We start from the raw sequence: 24,057 nt of genomic DNA, 5'->3' as shown, positions 1-24,057 counted from the left end.
TAGTATATTTTATTAGTTTTTAGTTAAAATTCACTTTCTGGACTTCACTATGAGTTTGTGTGTTTTTCTGTGATTTCAGGTATTTTCTGGCTGAAATTGAGGGACCTGAGCAAAAATCTGATTCAGAGACTGAAAAGGACTGCAGATGCTATTGGATTCTGACCTCCCTGCACTCGAAGTGGATTTTCTGGAGCTACAGAAGCCCAATTGGCGCGCTCTCAACGGCGTTGGAAAGTAGACATCCTGGGCTTTCCAGCAATATATAATAGTCCATACTTTGCCCAAGATTTGATGGCCCAAACCGGCGTTCAAAGTCACCTCAAGGAATTCCAGCGTTAAACGCCGGAACTGGCACCTAATTGGGAGTTAAACGCCCAAACTGGCACTAAAGCTGGCGTTTAACTCCAAGAAGAGTCTCTACACGAAAATGCTTCATTGCTCAGCCCAAGCACACACCAAGTGGGCCCGGAAGTGGATTTTTATGTCATTTACTCATCTTTGTACACCTTAGGCTACTAGTTATCTATAAGTAGGACCTTTTACTATTGTATCAAGAGGACTTTGGTAGCTATCTCCGTTTTATGCTATCTTAGATCATTGGGAGGCTGGCCATTCGGCCATGCCTAGACCTTATGCTTATGTATTTTCAACGGTGGAGTTTCTACACACCATAGATTAAGGTGTGGAGCTCTGCTGTACCTCGAGTATTAATGCAATTACTATTGTTCTTCCATTCAATTCCACTTGTTCTTTGTCCAAGATATCACTTGTTCTTCAACTTGATGAAGGTGATGATTGACGCCCATCACCATTCTCACTCATGAACAAGGTGACTGACAACCATTCTTGTTCTACAAGCATCTGAGGCTTAGTGAATATCTCTTGGATTCCTGATTGCACGATGCATGGTTGATCGCCTGACAACCGAGTGCTCGCCTGATAAACGAGCCAACCATTCCGTGAGATCAGAGTCTTCGTGGTATAGGCGAGAACTGATGGCAGCATTCATGAGAATCCGGAAGGTCTAACCTTGTCTGTGGTATTCTGAGTAGGATTCAATGACTGAATGACTGTGACGTGCTTCAAACTCCTGAGGGCGGGGCGTTAGTGACAGACGCCAAAAGAATCACTGGATTCTATTCCGGTCTGATTGAGAACCGACAGATGAATTCCGCTATGCTGTGACCAGAGCATATGCAATTGTTTTCAATGAGAGGATGGGAGGTAGCTGCTGACAACAGTGAAACCCTACACGAGCTTGCCATGGAAAGGAGTAAGAAGGATTGGATGAAGGCAGTAGGAAAGCAGAGAGACGGAAGGGAAGGCATCTTCATACGCTTATCTGAAGTTCCTACCAATGAATTACATAAGTATCACTATCTTTATCTTTTATGTTGTTTTCATTCATCATCATATACATTTGAGTTTGCCTGACTAAGATTTACAAGATGACCATAGCTTGCTTCAATGCTAACAATCTCCGTGGGATCGACCCTTACTCACGTAAGGTATTACTTGGACGACCTAGTGCACTTGCTGGTTAGTTGTGCGAAGTTGTGTAATGCCATGGAATTGAACCACCAAATTTTTGGAGTTCATGACCAGGGATTATGAGAGTTGTGAAAAGTATTGTTCACAATTTCGCGCACCAACAAGCTACAAATCACTCATGAAGGAACCACCATTGTAAAGAAGACTCGGACAGACATGTTGAATAGAGAATATGAAATGTTTACAATGAAGGAAGGAGAGTCCATTGATGAACTGTTCGAACGGTTCAACACTATCATTGTTGGCTTAGAGGTTCTGGGAATTTCACATTCAGAATCTGTGCTAGTGAGAAGAGTGTTGAGGTGTCTTACAAAAGAGTGGGAAACAAAAGCTTTAATTATTTCTGAGAGTAGTAGCTTAGATTCCATGACACTTGATGATTTGAGAGGAAATCTTCTTGCTTTTGAAAACTCCTATTTGAAAAAAGATTCAAAAAAGAAAGGAATTGCCTTTTCTTCTGTGACTAACCCTCTGGATGATGAATCCAGTGATAACTCTTCTGAAAATGAGTTTGTATTGTTTGCAAAAAAATTCAGGAAAATGATGAAACTCAAAGGCAAAGGCAGCAGCTCAAGGAGGATGAAGAAAGATCTTAGCAAAGTAATCTGTTACAATTGCAAGGAAATGGGGCATTTTAAATCAGATTGTCCCAAGTTAAAGAAGGAGGAAAAGCCGAAAAAAGGAAAGAAGAAGGGACTGATGGCTTCATGGGAAGATTTGGAAAATGACTCAGATGATGATGATGAAGAATCTGAGACTAAGTCACAGCCTTGTCTCATGGCAAATGAGGTAGATCAGGTATGCCTAGCATCCAAGAAGAAAAAAAATATGTGGTACATGGATAGCGGATGCTCTAGGCATATGACCGGGAAGACAACCTTCTTCATAAAGCTTGATGAATATGATGGAGGATTTGTCACTTTCGGTGATGATGCAAAAGGAAAAATAGTGGCTGTTGGGAAAGTGGGTAAAAATCTCTCATCTTGTATAAATGATGTCCTTCTTGTACATGGCTTGAAACATAACTTACTTAGTGTTAGTCAATTGTGTGATTTGGGTTTTGAAGTTATTTTTAAGAAGCTTGTTTGCTTAGTTGTTTGTGAGAAAACTGGGGATGTTCTATTTGAAGCTAAAAGATGCAATAATGTGTATGTATTAACTCTTGAGGATTTAAAAGAACAAAATGTAACATGCTTTACCTCTCTTGAATCTGAAAAATGGCTTTGGCATAGAAAGTTGGGTCATGCTAGCATGTACCAAATTTCTAAGCTAGTCAAAAGGAATTTGGTTAGAGGAATTCCAAACATCAAGTTTGATAAGGATCTTACTTGTGATGCTTGCCAATTGGGCAAACAAGTAAAATCCTCTTTTAAATTAAAAGATGGAATCTCAACCAAAAGGCCATTGGAGATGTTACATATTGATCTTTTTGGTCCCACTAGAACTCAAAGTTTGGGAGGTAAACGTTATGGTCTTGTGGTGGTTGATGATTACTCTAGATTTGGCTGGGTACTTTTCCTTGCTCATAAGAATGATGCATTTTATGCCTTCTCTACCCTTTGCAAGAAAATTCAAAATGAAAAGGATTTGAAAATTGCTTATTTGAGAAGTGATCACGGAAGAGAATTTGAAAATCAAGACTTTGAAAAATTCTGTGAGGACTTAGGGATTTCTCATAATTTTTCATGCCCTAGAACCCCTCAACAAAATGGGGTGGTTGAAAGAAGGAATCGAAGCCTTCAAGAAATGACTAGGGCCATGCTATGTGAGAATGAAATTCCCAAATTTTTATGGGCTGAAGCTGTGAACACAGCATGTTATATTTTGAATAGAACAATCATTAGAAAAGGGTTAAAGAAAACTCCTTATGAGCTATGGAAAGGAACCCCTCCAAATCTTAAGTACTTTCATGTTTTTGGATGTAAATGCTTTGTACTTAACAATAAGGAAAACCTTGGAAAATTTGATCCAAAATCTTATGAAGGAATGTTCGTTGGATATTCCACCACAAGTAAGGCCTATAGAGTTTATCTCAAAGAGCATAGAACCATAGAGGAATCCATACATGTTACCTTTTGTGATTCTAACTTAATTTCCAATATTGTAAAGGATAATGATTCAGATTGTGAAGAGGATGAAACAAGTAAAGAAAATCCCAAATCTGTGCAAAATGAAGAATCTGTCAGCCCGGTTTTATCTCGTCAGATTGGAGGAGACATTTCCATTTTGTCCCCTGAGCAGGCACGAGCAACTGAAATAGTGAGACCACCAGAAGCTCATCAAAGCTCTACACCTGTCCAAAAGCCTAGAGAATGGAAGTCTATGAGGGGTTATCCTTATGACTTCATCATTGGTGATCCCTCCCAAGGTGTAACCACAAGATCCTCCACCAAAAGGCAAACCGAACCTAGCAACATTGCTCTCTTGTCACAAATGAAGCCCAACAATGTCAAGCAAGCTCTTGAAGATCCATCATGGGTCAAGGCCATGAAAGAGGAGCTTGCTCAATTTGACAAGAATAAGGTTTGGACAATAGTACCTCATCCGGATGGTAAGAAGGTAACGGGTACTAAGTGGGTATTCAAAAATAAACTTGGTGAGGATGGACAAGTTGTTCGTAACAAGGCTAGATTGGTGGCCCAAGGTTACAATCAAGAAGAGGGAATAGATTTTGATGAGTCTTTTGCTCCGGTAGCTAGAATGGAAGCAATTAGGTTGCTTATTGCCTATGCTGCCCATAAAGGTTTCAAAATATTTCAAATGGATGTTAAATGTGCTTTCCTTAATGGCTTTATTGATAGAGAAGTGTATGTGGCTCAACCCCCCGATTTTGAACATAAAGATTTTTCTAATCATGTGTTTAAACTTTCAAAGGCTCTTTATGGTCTTAGACAAGCTCCAAGAGCTTGGTATGAAAGGCTTAGTGCCTTCTTGTTAGAAAATCATTTTCAAAGGGGAACCACCGACACTACTTTGTTCATTAAAGTTTCTAATGATGACATCCTTCTTGTTCAAGTTTATGTGGATGATATTGTGTTTGGATCAGCCAATGAGACCTTGTGTGAAGAGTTTGAAAAACTCATGACTAGTGAGTTTAAAATGAGTTTAATAGGAGAGCTAACTTTCTTTCTTGGCCTCCAAATTAAACAAACTCCTAGTGGTACCTTTATTCACCAAGGCAAGTATGCAAAAGAATTGATAAAGAAAGTTGGCTTAGAGAATTCCAAACCAATGGGAACACCAATGCATCCTAACACTAAACTTGAAAAGGATGATGATGGCCTAGATGTGGATGAGACACGGTATAGAGGAATGATTGGTTCACTAATGTATCTTACATCCTCTAGACCGGATATTGTTCAAAGTGTGGGTGTATGTTTAAGATTTCAATCTCACCCAAAAGAATCCCATTTAACGGCTGTTAAACGCATCATCAGGTACATTAAGGGAACATGTGATTATGGCTTGTGGTATCCAAAATCTGATGATTTTTGTGCAGTAGAATTTTGTGATGCAGATTATGCGAGAGATCGAGTGGATAGAAGGAGCACCTCGGGCATGTGTTGCTTCCTTGGAAGCTCACTCAACATGTGGTCAAGCAAGAAACAAGCCACAGTGGCTCTATCCACAGCTGAAGCTGAATATATATCCGCATCTGCTTGTTGTTCACAATTAATTTGGTTAAAAACTCAATTGGAAGATTACAAATTAAAAATCAATAGCATACCCTTATTTTGTGACAACATGAGTGCAATAAATATTTCCAAAAATCCTATTCTGCACTCAAGAACAAAGCACATTGAAATCAAATATCATTTTATTAGAGAACATGTGCAAAAGGGTACTATTGATATTCAATTTGTAAAATCTAAAGAACAACTTGCTGATATTTTTACAAAACCCCTCTGTGAAGATAGATTCTGTTTGTTAAGGAAAAGTTTGGGAATGATTGATTTAAATCATGTTGAAAATTTGTGAATTTCTGATTATGTTCGATTTTATCTCGTAGGAATGGACGAGATAAAAACAAGGCATGCTGGAGGAGCTATGATTAAGGGGGAGGCTGCGCAGACTTTACTTCTAATGGGCCCCACAAAATCAAGTTTGACCCCTCATTGAATTTTTACTGGTTCCTCATTTTATGATGATCAAATCTTTTGAATGTCATTTCAAATCTCATTGGAAGTGGTTATTGTCAAATCAAATCCCTCTCTCCATCTAATCCCTTGAAACTAGGAAACCACTTTTTCAAAACCCCTTGGTTAATAACCGCACCATTATGGTTATTAACTTCCCCATCATCTCTCTCCAATCCTCATTAATTGCACCACTAATCTCCTCTCTCCTCACTCTCTTTCAGCACTCCCACCCTTTCATATTCAACTTCTCCATTCATACTACCATGAAAAAGAAAACGGCACAAAAGAGAAGTGGTAGAACCCCCATTCCTAAAAGTCCACCGTTTCCATCACCTCAAACTCATACACATATCCATCTTCATTCTACCTCCTCTTCTACTCAATCACCTCCTTCCAAAAGGACTGAAACCATGCGCCGCAAGGTCATCGCTCACAAATCTTCAGGGAGAGGAAAGAACAAGGAACCTAGCATTCAAGAAGAAGAAGAGGAATCACAAACTTCTCCACCATCATCACCGCTGAAAAGACCTACTCCACACACCAAAAGCTCTCAGAAAAAGCCGAAAAGCTTTGTTCTGCATGATACAAGAGAACCTGCAAATTTGGAGTCTCTCGACTTCAAGAACAAATTTCACAAAACTCATTCCCATTTTGATCCCTCTCGGTTCTACTCATGTGCTTTCTATGAATTTCACAAAGAGGTCTTGCTGAAACGCCCTCTCTGTCTCTCTTACTTGGTAAATCTTGAGAAACTGGCCACCAAAGGAATCAACTTTTCTTCCATGTTTGATGCTCTGAAGTGGACTCCACTAATTCACATTCAGAAACTTGTTTACCCGGGACTGGTCCGGGAATTCTATGCAAACATGCGTTTGATTGATGGCTCAATTCACTCTTATGTCAAACGTGTGTACATGACCCTCAATTCTCAAACCATAGGCGCTGCTCTTGGATATGAAGAAGAAGGGCCAAAAGTTTACATGGTTGATAAGTGGGATGATCAAGTTGGCATTGCACAACAAACAGTCTTGCAACACATCTGTGCAAATCTCTCTGGTTTGGATGGACTGATCCCAACTCATCGAGCACTTGACCTTGAGAACTCTCTGTTGCACCGTATCATCACTCACATTCTCACTCCACAAGGCGGTTCTCACCACAGAGTAACAGTTTCTGATTCTATCATTTTATTTGCTCTTCTTACTTCTTCCCAAATTTCATTTGCTTATGTTATGATACGCCATATGTGGGAAGCAGTGAAAAGTACAAAAAAGGCTAACCTTCCATATGGCATGTTTCTCACATGTATATTTGAGTATTTTAAGGTTGATTTGACTAATGAAACTGTTGAGAACAAGATTTCAATGATTAAAGGATGAGGAATTTCGGGCAAGAAAGGCAAGAAATCTGTTCCCTCTGAACCATCTCTCAGTGATCTGGAGAGCCATCCTGAACCCTCAAATGTTACTGCATCAATCCGGGAGGTTCTCAATGAGATGCGCAACATGTCCAAGTTGATGTTCAAATCCCACAAGACTGCCAGAAAATTGGAATATGAACAGGAAAGTGCTTGGAAGAAATGTCATGATAGAGTTGGCTTCATGATAAAGAGCTTTGATGATGAAATGGGAACAGGGGATTTTGAAGCTGATTCCGGTTCAAAATTCAATCTTTCTGATGATTGATGGCTGCTGTTTACTTTTATTTGGTATTGGCTTCATTAGGCTCAATCTATTTTTTGTATGAGCATGACTTGATACTCACTGCTCTGTGATACTTTGATACACTCTTGTTATTTTGTTATGAATATTTTGCTCTGTTAATCATGTTTTGTGCAGGTGCCCCTTGGATGACAAAAGGGGGAGGAAATTTAGTTTCCAAAATTGAAATTGGAACAAATAAAAACAGGGGATGAGAACAGGGTTGAAATTTTCAAATTGAAAATTCATGATCACCATTGTTCAAAAAATGCATGTTGTTATTGCATTTGTTTTACTATGATCATCGCTGATTGAACTGCATTTGGCTTCTGATTCATTCATGATCAGTTTATTTGGCATTTGGTTTATAATGATGTTTAATTTATTTTGATGCCTGGCTGTTGATTCATCATTGATAAACTTGTTGGATTAAAAATTTATTTTTGGCAGTTCCTTTAAATTGTATAAAGTATCAAAAACTGCCTTATTTTGTTCTGCAAATATTTTTTCATCATGTTGTTTTGCTCTGATATATTAAACAGGAAAATGTTTGAAAAATATTTGGATATTTTTGATGTATGTAACTATTGAGCAGAAAATCAATTTATGATAACAAATGAGTTTTGTATATCATTCAAATCTGCTCATAAATCAAGCATTTAGCATTATGAATAAATATGCTAAATAACATTGTTATTTTGAAGCTTGATTAAAATGTTACAGGTTTATACTTCCCTTGGTAAAATAGCATATATTAAGGGGGAGCCATGTGACATTTTGAAAGGGGGAGAAATTCAATCCTCAAAGGGAGTACTCGTACTCAATCTTTAAATTTCTTTCCATTTCAATTTTAATAATGTTTGTCATCAATGGGGAGATTGATGAGTTTGGAAAACTCCAAATTAATATTTGTGATGAACAAACATTATTAAAATATTTAATTACAAAATTATTAGTTCAATCTTCATTAATCATATGTTAATTGATAATTTTGTGATACAGGTTTTAATTGGGCCGGAAAACAAAATGTTATTGCAACTGAGCCCATATTTATTTTTGATGAAAGCTTCCTATGATTGATCTGAAACCAAACTTACCAGGAAAGCAAATGCTTTTAGTGGGCCAAAATTCAATAGCCCAATGTGGTTTATGCATGCTATGGTCCGAAAGGAAAATGATATTGGGCCAAAATGAAATCTATTGATACCAAGCCCAATATTGGTGAATGTTTCCATGCTTTATCCGAATCCATGAAGCAAATGAAAAGCCTAAATGCTTCCAACGGATTCCATTTCATTCTTTTGAAGGATTTGAAATTTAATTCACTAGCATGGGGAACATGAGAGAGAAAGTGTGACTGACATGATGGTGATCATAATGTTACACGCCACTCTAAGCTAGGGAAGTTGGACTTTAATTTCACTTTGTTATTACCCATTAGTTTGTGTTCAAACTTCTCTCTCCTCTCTCTTATCTTTGCTTCTCTTTTTCGGTTATTACACAGGAAGCCATGGAAGCTACTTGGAGCTACTGAAAGGAAAGGAAAGAAAGCCTAAAGACCATCGAGTTGATGGCACGAAAAAGAAAAAGAAAAGTATGTTGTGGCTGAGATTATCACCTAATCTGGTAAGATTTGGTGAGGTAACCTCGGATCCTTCATACTCAAAAAAAAAAAAAGAAGGATGAAGATTCGGCCAGCAAGGAAGATCTTTGGAGGCATGGCTTGTCTTTGATTCTGCTCAACCACCACAGGAAGTAGCTAGAGTGGCGAAGTGATGGTTGAGGCAGAGATTGAAGCAGATGAAGTCATCATCATCATGAAGCATCAAGGGCCAGAAATCCATCTTGGAGAGGAAGCCAAGATGGAGCGCTCGGATTGATGAATAGTGATGACCAAGGAAGGACTAGAGGTATTTGCATGTTGGTTTTTGCATGAGTTACCTCTTCTCTCTGTGTGGCCGAACCGGTTTTGTTGTGAAGGAAAAGAAGCTGAGCTCGAGTTTGTGTTTCAACTGTGAAGGCTTCACTTCTCTATAAAAGAGGTGAACAGTCATGGTTTGATTCAAGGAGTAAGATTTGAGAGTGCAAGGCACAGAGTTCTCAGAGCTACCTAAGCTAGCAGTTCTCTTCTCCTTCAATGGGTTCTGTTTTGTATTTTTCTGTTTAATTTTGTCATGTCTTGAATCTCATAGAAAAAGGCAAACAGTGAGGTTTGTATGAAAAAGCCATAGAGCGAAAAAAGGCAGAGTGCAAAATTAAAAGAAAAAGCCATAGATGTCTTAGAGTTCCTTTGTACATCTGTGTTGTGTTTCATGATTCTGTGGGAATCCCCTTGTAAGTTGGGTTAGCACTTTACAAGTTGTAATCTGGATGATTATAGTGAAACTCCATCATTGTTGTGATGGAGACTGGATGTAGGCTGCACTGCACTTAGCAGCTGAACCAGGATATATCTGGTTGTTATCGTCTTTCTCTTCCTACTTCAATTCTGTTTTTACTGTTCAGATGAAAAATAAAAAATGTCTCGTGTCTAGTGACGAGACAAAATGAAAATGTCTCGTGGCTAGGGACGAGCAAAAAAAAAAAACAGAAAAGCTTCCTCTGAGTCCAGCAAGTGTCAGCAAGCAAAAAGGGGGCTAAGATTCAACCCCCCCTTCTCTTAGCCACTGAAACCATCAATATGTTTTTGGTTGGTAACAACATTAGAGAAATCTCGAACAACATGTTTAACCAAGTGAACAATTTTCTCCTTACTCCATGGATCATCTTGATGAAAGATGTCATTGTTCCTATCCCTCCAAATCCACCAAAAGGCCGCTCCAAAGAGAAACTCATTGTTGTTGAGGTTAGAACGAATCCAAGACACAAAATCCAAACTAGAGTCCTCAGCAGTCATTCCCAAATTTAAGCTAATCCAAATCTGACGAGCTTTTTGGCAAGTCCTAAAGCAGTGGTTAATATCCTCTTGCGCAAGATAACATCTCTGACAAAAATCAGAAGTAGCAAGACCTCTTTGAAATCGGTACCTAGCTGTGGGAACTCCGTTGTTGAGGCAAAGCCATAGCAGACACTTTATCTTCTCCGGTATTCTCAAGCGCCAAAGCCAAAGCCAATTTTCATTATCATTCCAGCCAAATTTCTTCTTCAATAGCCATTCATACCCACTTTTAATCGAGTAGGTGAGAGTATTTGAGTTTGTCCAAACACTAATTATGATTAATCCACGTTGGTAATTTTTATTTTTTTTATTAAAAATTCAAGAGCATAATGGTTATTTTATCTGGTTATTTTAGCAACTCTATCTTCTCCTTCGTTTGATCTTTGATCTTTGATCCAAAAAGTGTTTCGGTTGAAGCAGAGAAGAGATTGGAATAGGAATTAACATGGCCACTGATTGGTTGGCCAAGGAAGGGGCTCATGATAGTGCAAAGGAGGTAGTGTGGTTGGAGCCTTTCAAAAGTCTTGTTAATATTCTAGAGAAACAAATTATTTGTGGACCCTAACGAATTATAATTTAAATGGTATAGTTTTCACATTTTTTTTAATAGATTTTGAATGTCTCACTCTTAATTTTAGAAAAAAAAATTGTGTGTCACTATCATCCTTACTCTCAGCCACCATTTGAATCATTTCTGACTTGAACGTCGGAGTATCATTGCAGGTAGCACCCCCTCACTCCATATCAATTCGGGAGATTGTTTACCTTGACGTCTGATTCATCAGGCGCAGATCCAGGCCGATTCTCACCGTTTCTCACGAAGAGTATTTTCAATCTATCTGGCACACGAAGTCCCAAACAAAAAATAAGAGGACGTATATGTGTATTTGAAAAGAGAAGAAGAGCATAAGATGACGATCTTTTAATGAGAGTGATAGATAATACATATAATTCGTGGTTGTCCCATTCTTACTAAGTTGTCAAGAGTCGAGACATTATTATGGTTGAGTGGTTCTTCCATAATAAGTTTCCAACTTCACACGGTTTGGCTTTGGAATTCTTGATGTTAATCATTCATTCACAGGGAAGAAGGACTTATAATAAAATCCATATGAAAGAAAAGAAAGATAAATTATTAAAAACATCCAAATGGGAATAGAAAACGGAGTTGAAGGTGGAGCATTTGGAATTAAAATGAGTCTACACTCTACAGGCATTATAAATAGGAGAAAGGAGTTGAAGGTGGAAACACGTAGAAATGCAAACATGTCTCCAAAGACAAACACTTACACTGGCATGCTTGTGCTTATCTTTGTTTACCTTTATTGCATGACGTTGCTAACGTCCTCTGAGTCTGAGTCAGAGTTGATTGAGTGCATTCCAAGTGAGCGCGAAGCACTTCTAAGATTCAAACAGCATCTCACTGACCCTTCCAACAGGCTGTCTTCTTGGAATGCTTCCAATTCCAACTGCTGCCACTGGGATTATGTTGTTTGTAGTCATCTAACTTTCCACATCCTTCAACTTCACCTCAACACTTCAGATTATGATGAATATGCCTTTGATCTCGTCGCTTACGAGAGGTCCAGGTTTAGTGGAGCGATAAATGATTCTCTTGTTGAATTGAAACATCTGAATTACTTGGACTTGAGCGGCAATAGTTTTCGAGGTATGCAAATTCCTACTTTTCTTTTTCGAATCACCTCCTTAACTCACCTTAACCTCTTTGATTCCGGGTTTTATGGCAACATTCCTCATCAGATTGGGAATCTCTCTAATTTGCTCTATCTTAACCTCACATATGTTGCCTATGGAAAACTTCCACATCAAATTGGCAATCTCACCAATTTAATCTATCTTGGCCTCCCAAGTGTTATTGGTGAATCATTGGTAGTTGAAAATGCTGATTGGCTTTTGGGTCTTACCTCCCTTGAATATCTTGATTTGAGGGGTGCTAACCTATCCAAATCATTTAATTGGCTACAAACAATGCAAGCTCTCCCTTCTTTGCATGAGTTAAACTTACCACGTTGTAGTTTCGGTGATTATAAGCAACCATCCAAGCTTAACTTTTCGTCCCTGCTTTCTCTCACCATTTCTGTTGCTCCCAAGTGGATTTTTCAGTTGAACAAACTTGTTTCTCTTAAATGTTATTCAAACTGTTACTCTAATGATATTGATAGTCCAATTCCTGATGGTATTCAAAACCTTACCATGCTTGAAAATCTTGATTTGTCATTCAATTCATTCTCATCCCATATACCAGATTGGTTATACGGTCTTCATCGTCTCAAATCTTTGAACTTAGAAGATAACCATCTGATTGGGACTATTTCTAATACTTTGGGAAATTTGACTTCTCTTGTTAGCCTTGATTTGTCAGACAATCAGTTTGAAGGAGCAATTCCAACTCTTTTGGGGAATCTGACTTCTCTTGTTGCCCTTCATTTGTCAAACAATCAGTTTGAAGGAGGAATACCATCCTCTTTTAGAAAGCTATGCAATTTGAGACACATCTCTTTCTCAAATCTCAAATGCAATCAACAACTTTCTGAAATCTTACAAATTCTCATCCCATGTGTTTCTCATCAACTCAAGAGTCTTGTGGCTTCAACTTCTCAAATCTCAGGTCACCTCACCAATCAACTTGGAATGTTTCAAAATCTTGAAAAGCTTGATCTCTCCAGCAACAAGATTATTGGAGAAATTCCTCAATCGTTTGCAAAGCTTTCCTCATTAAGATTTGTCGAATTCTCCACAAATCAACTTACTGGAAATCCATTTAAAATTCTTGCATCAGCTACTAAATTGTTATCTCTTGCCATTGATGACAATTTATTTCAAGGGATTATGCATGAAGATGACTTTGCGAATTTCACTACTTTACGTGTGCTTTCAGCATCAAGTAACAATTTCACTTTGAAAGTGCATCCCAGTTGGAAACCAAAATTTCAACTTTTTCAATTGAAAATGAGCTCGTGGAAGTTAGGTCCAAGCTTTCCATCATGGATTCGGTCACAAAATCATCTTCAATATTTGGATCTATCTAACGCAGGGATTTCTGATTCCATTCCCATTTGGTTTTGGGAAACAAGTCATCATTATTATTATTTGAACTTCTCTCACAATCATATTCATGGCAAGCTCCCAAAAGAGTTAAAGATTTTCGAATCTTCTGATGGAACAGTTGATCTTAGCTCAAACCATCTTCATGGAAATTTACCCTTTGTGAGTGTGACTTTGTTTTGGCTAGATCTCTCACATAATTCATTTTATGGGTTATTAATGGATTTTCTTTGTCAAAAACCTGAAAAACCAAAATGGTTACGAATCCTCAACCTTGCATCAAACAACTTATCTGGAGAAATTCCCAACTGTTGGAGGATGTGGCCACGACTAGTGGATGTCAACTTAGAAAGCAACTATTTTATTGGAAGCTTGCCCTCTTCTATGGGATCTTTATCAGACCTACAATATTTGCGTATACGTAACAACACACTCGCAGGAAAATTTCCTGTCAGTTTAAAGGAAAACAAGGAGTTGATTTTGTTGGATCTTGGAGAAAATAACCTCACAGGGAATATTCCTAGATGGGTTGGAGAAAGCTTGGTAAATTTAAAATTTCTTCGGCTGCGATCCAATAATCTTTCAGGTAACATTCCCAACGGATTATGTGATATGAAGTTTCTCCAAGTTTTGGACCTTGCACTAAATAATTTGTCAGGCAATATACCAAATTGTTTGAACCATTTGAGTGCCATGATAAATAAAACTAGTGCAAGTTCATCCATCCAGAGTGACATGATCTATGGCAGTGATACTATAAGCATGATCCTATGGGTGAAAGGAAAAGATGCTGAGTACAACAACATTCTGGGCTTAGTAAAAAACATTGATGTTTCATCTAATAAATTGTTTGGGGGAATACCAATGGAAATCACAAACCTAACTGGTCTGATTTATTTGAACTTGTCCAAGAATGAGTTGACTGGTCACATCCCTCAAAGTATTGGCAATATGGAGTTATTGGAATCCATTGATTTCTCTGGCAACCAACTCACAGGGGAGATCCCGCAAAGCATCACAAACTTGAACTTCCTGAACAAGCTAGACTTGTCCTACAATCACTTGGAGGGCAAAATCCCAACGGGCACTCAGTTGCAAAGCTTTGAAGCATCCAGTTTTGTAGGCAACAAGCTATGTGGTCCACCATTGCTGCTCAACTGTACCATGGAGGGGGAAGTTCCTGATGATGATGCTAATAACAATGAAAAAGAGAGAAAGAATCATGGAGTGAAGTGGCTGTTTGTGAGTGTGGCTTTTGGATTTATAGTAGGATTTTGGGGATTCGTCGGTCCACTGTTCATATTCAAATCATGGAGGTATGCCTATTACCGTTTCCTTGACGATGTGTGGTACAAACTTCAATCATCTATGTGACTTTCTGATGTTTTTCTGGTGCTTGGTTTTTCCTTTGTGTGCATGTGATGAGTTTGTAATGTTTTCTTTTCTTTTTTCTTTTTTCTTTTGTAATAAAGGAAACAAAAATCAATATGCACTTGTCCTGCTTAGCTTGTTTAAATGTAATCCAGCTAGTATTGTTGTCCCTATAATAATAACAATGAATGCGAATTAGATTTGGAAAAATCCAAGTACCATCTGAAAACATGCACTTAAGATCAAGGCACCTTGAATCCCTCTCATTGTCTGAGTGAATCTCTGACCTATAGAAAATATTTTAGTTTTTAAAAGAAAAAAAGAAAAGTCAACAATTTAACCCAAAATCAACACAATGGGTAGCATCTAAAGAAAGAAAAATGACATTAACCTCATAAGGATCTGTATATAAATCATATCTTTTAGCTTGAACTATTGAAATGACTGGTATTATGTAACTGTATGAACCAGCAATAACTGTTGGCAATCTGGTTCCAAACAAAGATCGAAGAAAGGTGCTTAGCCCTGCAACAAAGAAGGGTCTAAATCACCCTCACCTTCTCAGCTTACATTAGATCAAAGAACTTAGTATCATTAAATTTCAGAGTGTTTAGAAACAGAAGAATGAATCAAAGAAAGATTGAGAAAGATTGAGTGTTCATATTCAAATCATGAAGGTATGCCTATTTCCGTTTTCTTGATGACCGGGCTACAAACTTCAATCATGTTTGGGATTTTAAGTTTGTAATTAGTTTCTTTTGTGATGTATTCTTGTTTTATGGGTGCTGTAAGAAATAAAAATCAATATGTACTTGTCCCGCTTGTTTAAAAGTCTATTCAATAAAAATTAATGTTTCTCTTCTTTTTCTTCTAATTGATGCTTATTAGTGCCGCGTGAAGCTATGATATAGCAGAGAAAAAACAGAGATGAAAGTATGAGAGTTTAACATGGCAGAGTTGGATATAGTTGACTTGACACTATAAAGCCATTAGAAGATTAGATTCCGTTTTGTTGGCACCTAACATGAAATCCTGTGTTCAAACCTCAAAGTTCATCACTGTACGTAACACTATAAACCCACATATTATTATTATGAGTAAAGAAGTATCTTGAATTCTATATAGGACAATGTAATAGGGATTTGCCATGTTCTAAATCTCTAATAAAAGGATCTCCTATTCAAATCCACGTCCACAATATGAGACAATGTAATATTTTTTGCTCCAAATTAAATGTTTTGAATCTTTCTGTTCTGAACAAGATTTGAATGATCATATGCGAATTAAGCATGAACAGTCTCAAGAACTCTCTCAACACGTTGAGGCTCTCCTCAGAATAATAATGCAGCCACCTCCTAATTAGTATTTAATATGTACTCTACAACATTATTTACTCAATGAATATTATTAGATTATTATAGATGTTATGATTTAATTTGAGTAAGACTTTACCTATGGTATATATTTTTTCATTTCTTTTAGGATATTATCTCAAGGAAATGTGGAAATCACGGGTAGGTGGAAAAATATAGATGTCACTTTTAAACATTCATATAATTCGTTGTGTCCAACAATATATCATTTTTCATGTTTACATAATGTGAATTTGAAATTTACCAAAATGAGAAAGAATGATGAATATCATGAAGATGCTGAGTTGCATCACATTATGGTTAGTTCACTGGTTATTCCATAATATAAGTTTACAACATCACACGGTTTGGCTTTGGAATTCTTGATTTTAATCATCAATTCACATGGAATAAGGACTTGTAATAAAATAATCCAAAAAAAAAGAAGAAAGAAAGCAACATATATAGAATCATTAATAGAAAAAGAAAAAGAAAACGAGCGAAGACCAAGACTTTAAAGTTGTAATATATAGTAGATTAGTAGACATATAGTACATGTGTAGATAACACGTCCAGTTTTTCTGATGAGGTAACTAATTTTCTTTTTTTTTAGTTATATATTTTGAAATAAAGAATATTTCTTTTTTTTTTTAAGTTAGAAATGAAACTCGAACTCACGATCTTTAAGTGAGTATGAAAAAATAATGTCATTTGAGCTATAGCTCAATGACAAAATAAAGAATATTTCACAACCAATAACATTGATACATAAATTTTATTTCAAAAATATTGGTAATAATAATTAAGGCTGATGGTTTTCAGTGGCTAAGAGAAGGGGGTTGAATCTTAGCCCTTTTTTTTGCTTCTGAACTCTTGCTAGTCTTAGAAACAACTTTTGGAGACTTTTTTATTTTTGCCTCATCCTTGACCACGAGACTTTTTCTTTTTGTCTCGTCAGTCAGCACGAGATAATTTCAGTTTTATCTCTTGGGCAGCAGAAATAGAAATGGAGTAGAAGAGGAAGAAATGTTACACCAAGATATATTCTGGTTCAGCTACTAAATGTCATGCAGCCTACATCCAGTCTCCATCACAACAATGATGGAATTTCACTATAATCTTCATTGATTACAAACACCAATTATCCCTAGGAACTACCCTTCCTATCCAGGACAAGTCCAGAATTCTAAACCCAATCCTGAACTTGACTTGGTCACTGCCAAGCTTTCCAACTGTAAAGTGCTAACCCAACTTATAAGGGGATTCCCACAGAATCATGAAACACAACATAGACGTACAAAAGACTTCTAAGGACATCTATGGCTTTTTCTTTAAATTTTGCACTCTCTGTCTTTTTTCGCTCTATGACTTTTTCATGCAAACCCCATTGTTTGCCTTTTTTCATGAGACTCAAGACATGACAAAATTAAATAGAAAAATTACAAAACAGAATACATTGAAGGAGAAAAAAATCTGTAAGCTTAGGTAGCTCTGAGAATTCTGTGCCTTGCACTCTCACTCTTTTCTCCTTGAATCAAACCCTGACTGTTCACCCTTACTTATAGGGAGAAGCGTCCAAGGTTGAAACCAAACAAACCAAGCTAATCTTCTTCTTCTTCAAACAGAACCAGTTCGGCCAGAGAGAGAGAAGAGATAACCAAATGGAAAACCCAACATGCAATTACCTCTGGTCCTTCCTTGGTCACAAACAGTCATCAATCCGAGCCTTCCATCTTGCCTTGCACTCCGAGATGAACTCCTAGCCCTTGATGCATGCTTGATTATGACAGCTTCATTTGCTCCAATCTCTGCCTCTTCCATCACGTAGTCACTGTAGCTACCTCCTGTGGTGGTTGAGCAGAATCAGAGACAAGCCATCCCTCCAAGGATTTTCTTCTCTGACCGAAATCTTCTTCAACCATTTTTTGTATGGAGAAGCCAAGATCTCTTCACCAAATCTTACCACAAGTGTTGAGAATCTCAGCCACAGCATACTTTTTGTTTTCTTTTTCTTGCCATCATTGTGATGGTCATGTAGCGTGCTTCTTCCTCTCTTCGGTGGCTAGCTTTAGCTTCCATGGTTACTACTGTGATATGACCGAATAGAGAAGGGAGTTGAGAGAGAAGATAGAGTTTGAAAGAAAAGCAATTAAATGAAATAGAACAAATTAATTAAAATGAGTTGCTTTTTACTTCTCTCTATGCTGAGTAGTGTGTAACTTTAATGCAATCAATCATGTCAATCACACTTTCTCTCTCATGGTTCCCAATGTAAATTAAATTCAAATTAATTGAATTTGAGATCCAACACTTAATGAAAGATGGGATCCACTGGAAGCAAAACAATTTGCTTTCTTTCTCAATTAGATTCGAACCAAGCATAGGATCCCTTAGCAAGGATTGTAATTGGGCTTGTAGCAACAAAATTCAATCTAACCCAATTTCCTTTTGATTTCGGACCAACTTCAATGGTCTAGTAACAAGTATTTAAATTGGGCCTGTATCACAAATTCTGACCCAAATTCAACAACAAATATTCAGCCATAGAATCAATTTAATTTTTATATCAATGCTGAATGTGTTTTCAATATAATTGGGTTTGCAACATTTTTTTTATTTTCACTTATTTAAAATACACTTATTTACACTTGAATATTTTCAAGTATTAGTGTGTCTAGTCTTATTCTTAATATGTATTTTTGAAATGAGTTTAAAAATAATATATGTTATTATTTATTAAAATAAAAATATTTTAAATATTTTATATAATTAAAAGAAGATATTAAAAATAATAAAAAATATTTATATTTTAATATCAATAAATTATCAAAATATCAATATAATAATTTATTTAAAAAATATTTTATATTTTATATATATTTTGTGTGTGCCATATTTGTGTACATTAGACATATAGATACATATACACGATTCTGGTGGCTGGTGGCTAACCCAACAGGGGAGTGGATCCTCTCCAGTGAGAAAAAAATTGGATAGTATCCAGTGTTCAATCTAACAATTCATTGCGCTCTCTCTCTTATTTATTTCTGGTCCCACTCATAGAATTAAAGGTGATAGATCACACTGGATTCTATCAATTGTTAAAAAAATTAGAAATGATCTTTTTCCAACCCAACAGTGGCTATAGATGGTTACAGGTTAACTTTCCAATTCAAAAGTGACACTTGGCACAGGTAAAATTGTAATTACTTTTAACCTAATTTTCTAAACACTTATTATGATTAATCCACGTTTGTAATTTTTAATTTTTTATTAAAAATTCAAGAGCATAATGGTTATTTTATCTGGTTATTTTAGCAACTCTATCTTCTCCTTCCTTCGATCTTTGATCCAAAAAGTATTTCAGTTGAAGCATAGAAGAGATTGGAATAGAAACTAACATGGCCACTGATTGGTTGGCCAAGAAAGGGAGGTAGTGTGGTTGGAGCCTTTCAAAAGTCTTGTTAATATTCTAGAGAAACATCCTGTAAAAATCTTTTGCGTGCGGTGCATTTAAAAGGATGTTGATATCTAAGCCATTGTAACAACCCAATAATGTTACATATCTAATATCTAATATCTAATATCTAAATTTTAAATTTTAATAATATAAAAATAAAATATTAGACCTAAAATATTAATTAATATTAATAAAAAAATGTCGACCACCTAATATTTTATATATATATAATATTCGACTATATTATGTATTCATTAAAATTAGCAACTAAATTCAGCTATAAGTATAAAATATAAATTAAAATATAAATATATATTAAAAATAAATTAAATTATACATATATTTATACGTAAATACATTGGTAGCTGATTAATTAATAGATGAGTTTAGTATATGAATAATATTTTTTATAATATTATCTATTTAAATAGCATTACTTATATAAAATCATAAGTTAATCATTAAGAGATGTTAAATTTATGAAGCTGGCTGGTATGGTAAAATAGCGGCCTCCTTTAATTAAGTATAAAAGTGCAGTCAATGCATTAAAAGTTACGTTGAATAACGTTTTTCATGCACAATAATATCCATCTTTCAATCTATGACATGCGGCCTGGCTTTTGAACCCCAAAAGTACGTAGCATGCATGAACGGTGACCGTTTAATTTGGGCGAAGACCGCACCAACCATAAAGTGATATCACTACTACAGAATTAGTATTGGGCTAACCCAATTAAAATATTATATTATAAATAGAAATATGATGTAATAATATAGAATAGTCATGATATAATAAAAAATTTTATTTTTTTGTCCAGATTTAAAAATTTTTATTCTATTTTCTCTAATTATCTCTAATTTTCTTTATTTTTAATACAAATTTGCATCAAATAGTACTTTTATTGAGCACCATACCAAACTTCCATGATAATTTCTGAGATTCGATTTGGAATCAAATTCAGACTAAAATACTTAAAGAAATTCAAACAACTTACACCAAAATTTGTGCAACCTTAAATTTGTGCCATAATTATGCAGCAGATTGTGCAACATTTCAGGCCAAATCAAAATCAAATTTGCAACTAATCAACAGGAATTTAACAAATTTAGCGGCAACTAATTCAACACTTTCAGTTATGCAATTTCAATATCTAGAATCAGATTATAAAAAAGTAAATTTAGAGATCACAACAACACATCAAAAAGAATTTAAAATTTTCAGATCAATTACAATTTTAAAATTCAGATCTAATTTTAACAGAAACTATAGAACACTAATATTTAACTTGATCCAAAAATACTAACTAGAGATACAACGTATTTTTTATTTTTTTATTATTTTTCTTAATTTTTTATAATTATATTTTTTATTATAATATTTTTCTTTTCAAAATTTTTAAATAAAAAAACAAAAATAAATTAAATTTTTATAATTTATTTTAATTTATTATTAAATAAAATACAAAAAATATTAATTTTTATATTTATATTTTTTATTTTTTATTTTTAATTTTTTTATCTTATTTTATTTTCAAAACTAAAGGCAACCTTTATAAAACAGTCAAGGGACTCCTTCATAATTTGCACCAATTCTTTGTTTGTCCTTGGAAAGAGAACTAAATCATCTACGGAAAACAAAGCGCAAGGGACTCTATATTTTGAAAGAGAACTAAATCATCTACGGAAAATAAAGGTATCTGTGCAAGTGTGCATAGATAGATGATTTTTAACATCCAAATATATATAAGGTTTAATTACTCTATTGGTCTCTATAATTCAACGAAATTTTTAATTAGGTTCTTATATTTTTTTTTTAATTGGGTCCTTGCACCAAACTTTTTTTTTCAATTAGGTCTTTCTTAGTAGTAATTGGCTTAATTTTATAAGAACCCAACTAAAAAAAATTTCGCGAAACTACAAGGACTAACATCCTCTCAAATCTTTGAAGTTAAGTGATACCCATCTGACTGGGGCTATTTCTAATGCTTTGGGGAATTTGACTTCTCTTGTTACCCTTGATTTGTCACACAATCAGTTTGAAGGAGAAATTCCAACTCTTTTGGGAAATTTGACTTCTCTTGTGACCCTTCATTTGTCAGACAATTAGTTTGAAGGAGCAATTCCAACTGTTTTGGGGAATTTGACTTCTCTTGTTACCCTTGATTTATCATACAATCAGTTTGAAGGAGGAATACCATCCTCTTTTAGAAAGCTATGCAATTTGAGACACATCTCTTTCTCATATCTCAAATGCAATCAACAACTTTCTCAAATCTTACAAATTCTCATCCCATGTGTTTCACATCAACTCAACACTCTTGTGGCTTCTGGTTCTCAAATCTCAGGTCAACTCACCAATCAACTTGGAATGTTTAAAAATCTTGAAACGCTTGATCTCTCTCGCAACAAGATTATTGGAGAAATTCCTCAATCATTCGCAAAGCTTTTCTCGTTAAGATTTGTCGATTTCTCCAAAAATCAACTTACTGGAAATCCATTTAAAATTCTTGCATCACTTACTAAATTGTTATCTCTTGTCATAGATGACAATTTGTTTCAAGGGATTGTACATGAAGATGACCTTGCGAATTTCACTACTCTACATGTGCTTTCAGCATCAAGTAACAATTTAACTTTGAAAGTGCATCCCAGTTGGAAACCAAAATTTCAACTTTTTCAATTGAAAATTAGCTCTTGGAAGCTAGGTCCAAGCTTTCCATCATGGATTCGGTCACAATATCATCTTCAACATTTGGATCTATCTAACGCAGGGCTTTCTGATTCCATTCCCATTTGGTTTTGGGAAACAAGTCATTATTGTTTTCATTTGAACTTCTCTCACAATCATATTCATGGCAAGCTCCCAAAAGAATTAAAGATTTTAGAATCTTTTGGAGCGGCAGTTGATCTTAGCTCAAACCATCTGCATGGAAATTTACCCTCTGTGAGTGAGGATGTGGTTTGGCTAGATCTCTCACATAATTCATTTGATGGGTTATTAATGGATTTTCTTTGTCAAAAATCTGACATACCAAAAAGGTTACGAATCCTCAATCTTGCATCAAACAACTTATCTGGAAAAATTCCCAACTGTTGGAGGATGTGGCCACAACTAATGGATGTCAACTTAGAAAGCAACTCTTTTATTGGAAGCTTGCCCTATTCCATGGGCTCTTTATCAGGCCTACAATATTTGCATATACGTAACAACACGCTCTCAGGAAAATTTCCTATCAGTTCAAAAGAAAACAAGGAGTTGATTTTGTTGGATCTTGGAGAAAATAACCTCACAGGGAATATTCCTAGATGGGTTGGAGAAAGCTTGGTAAATTTAAAATTTCTTCGGCTCCGATCCAATCATCTTTCAGGTACCATTCCCAACGGATTATGTGATATGAAGTTTCTCCAAGTTTTGGACCTTGCACTAAATAATTTGTCAGGCAATATACCAAATTGTTTGAACCATTTGAGTGCCATCATAAATAAAACTAGTGCAAGTTCGTCCTTCCAGGAATCCATGGGATATGCAAGTGATACTATAAGCATGAACCTATGGGTGAAAGGTAAAGATGCTGAGTACAACAACATTCTGGGCTTAGTGAAAAACATTGATCTTTCATCTAATAAATTGTCCGGGGGAATAACAATGGAAATCACAAACCTAACTGGTCTGATTTATTTGAACTTGTCCAAGAATGAGTTAACTGGTCACATCCCTCAACGTATTGGCAGTATGGAGTCATTGGAATCCATTGATTTCTCTGGCAACCAACTCACAGGGGATATCCCTCAGAGCATTACAAACTTGAGCTTTCTCAACAAGCTCGACTTGTCCTGCAATCACTTGGAGGGTAAAATCCCAACAGGCACTCAATTGCAAACCTTTGAAGCATCCAGTTTTGTCGGCAACAATATCTGTGGTCCACCATTGCAGCTCAGCTGTACAGTTCCTGATGATGATGCAAATGACAGTAATGAGAAAGAGAGAAAGAAGCACAATGGAGTGAATTGGTTCTTTGTGTTTATGGCTTTTGGATTTATTGTGGGATTCTGGGGATTTGTTGGTCCATTGTTCATATTCAAACCATGGAGGTATGCCTATTTCCGTTTTCTTGATGACATGGGCTACAAACTTCAATCATGTTTGAGATTTTAAGTTTGTAATTAGTTTCTTTTGTGATGTATTCTTGTTTTATGTGTGCTGTAAGAAATAAATAAAAATCAATATGCACTATTTGTCCAGCCTGTTTAAAAGTCTATCAATAAAAATCAATGTTTCTCTTTTTCTTCTAATTTTCAAATGGATATCAGGGAAGTTTGCTAAGTAATTTTAGATTTCTTGAAGCTATGATATAGCAGAGAGAAAACAGAGAAGACAGTATCAGAGTTTAACATGCCAGAGTTGAAGATAGTTTTGCATTTGTACCTAAGCAATGCAATTTCAACTCAACAAGATTTACCTGTACAAATGTGGGCACAA

The 24,057-nt window shown here is 35.8% G+C and overlaps 2 protein-coding genes across 3 annotated transcripts; both read left to right on the top strand.

The window, feature by feature from the left end:
- Positions 1-11,593: 11,593 nt before the first annotated feature.
- On the top strand, positions 11,594-15,837 carry LOC130933032 (receptor-like protein EIX2). 2 transcript variants are annotated; one of them, XM_057862528.1, is made up of 2 exons: positions 11,594-14,710; positions 15,237-15,837. In XM_057862528.1, exons 1-2 carry the CDS (start codon positions 11,595-11,597, stop codon positions 15,286-15,288), a joined length of 3,168 nt encoding a protein of 1,055 aa, XP_057718511.1. In that variant the 5' UTR covers position 11,594; the 3' UTR covers positions 15,289-15,837. The 2 variants fall into 2 exon arrangements, with proteins under 2 accessions (XP_057718511.1, XP_057718510.1); XM_057862527.1 differs by lacking the exon at positions 15,237-15,837 and having other exon boundaries at positions 11,594-15,178.
- A 5,932-nt stretch (positions 15,838-21,769) lies between these two features.
- On the top strand, positions 21,770-23,819 carry LOC130936272 (receptor-like protein EIX2). The gene has a single exon (XM_057866318.1). It carries the CDS (start codon positions 21,946-21,948, stop codon positions 23,731-23,733), a length of 1,788 nt encoding a protein of 595 aa, XP_057722301.1. The 5' UTR covers positions 21,770-21,945; the 3' UTR covers positions 23,734-23,819.
- The last annotated feature ends 238 nt before the right edge of the window (positions 23,820-24,057 follow it).

The sequence above is a fragment of the Arachis stenosperma genome, chromosome 6, assembly GCF_014773155.1.
Source record: "Arachis stenosperma cultivar V10309 chromosome 6, arast.V10309.gnm1.PFL2, whole genome shotgun sequence".
NCBI lineage: Eukaryota > Viridiplantae > Streptophyta > Magnoliopsida > Fabales > Fabaceae > Arachis > Arachis stenosperma.
Note: the sequence above shows the minus strand (reverse complement) of the source record. Positions and strands in the feature narration are given on the sequence as shown.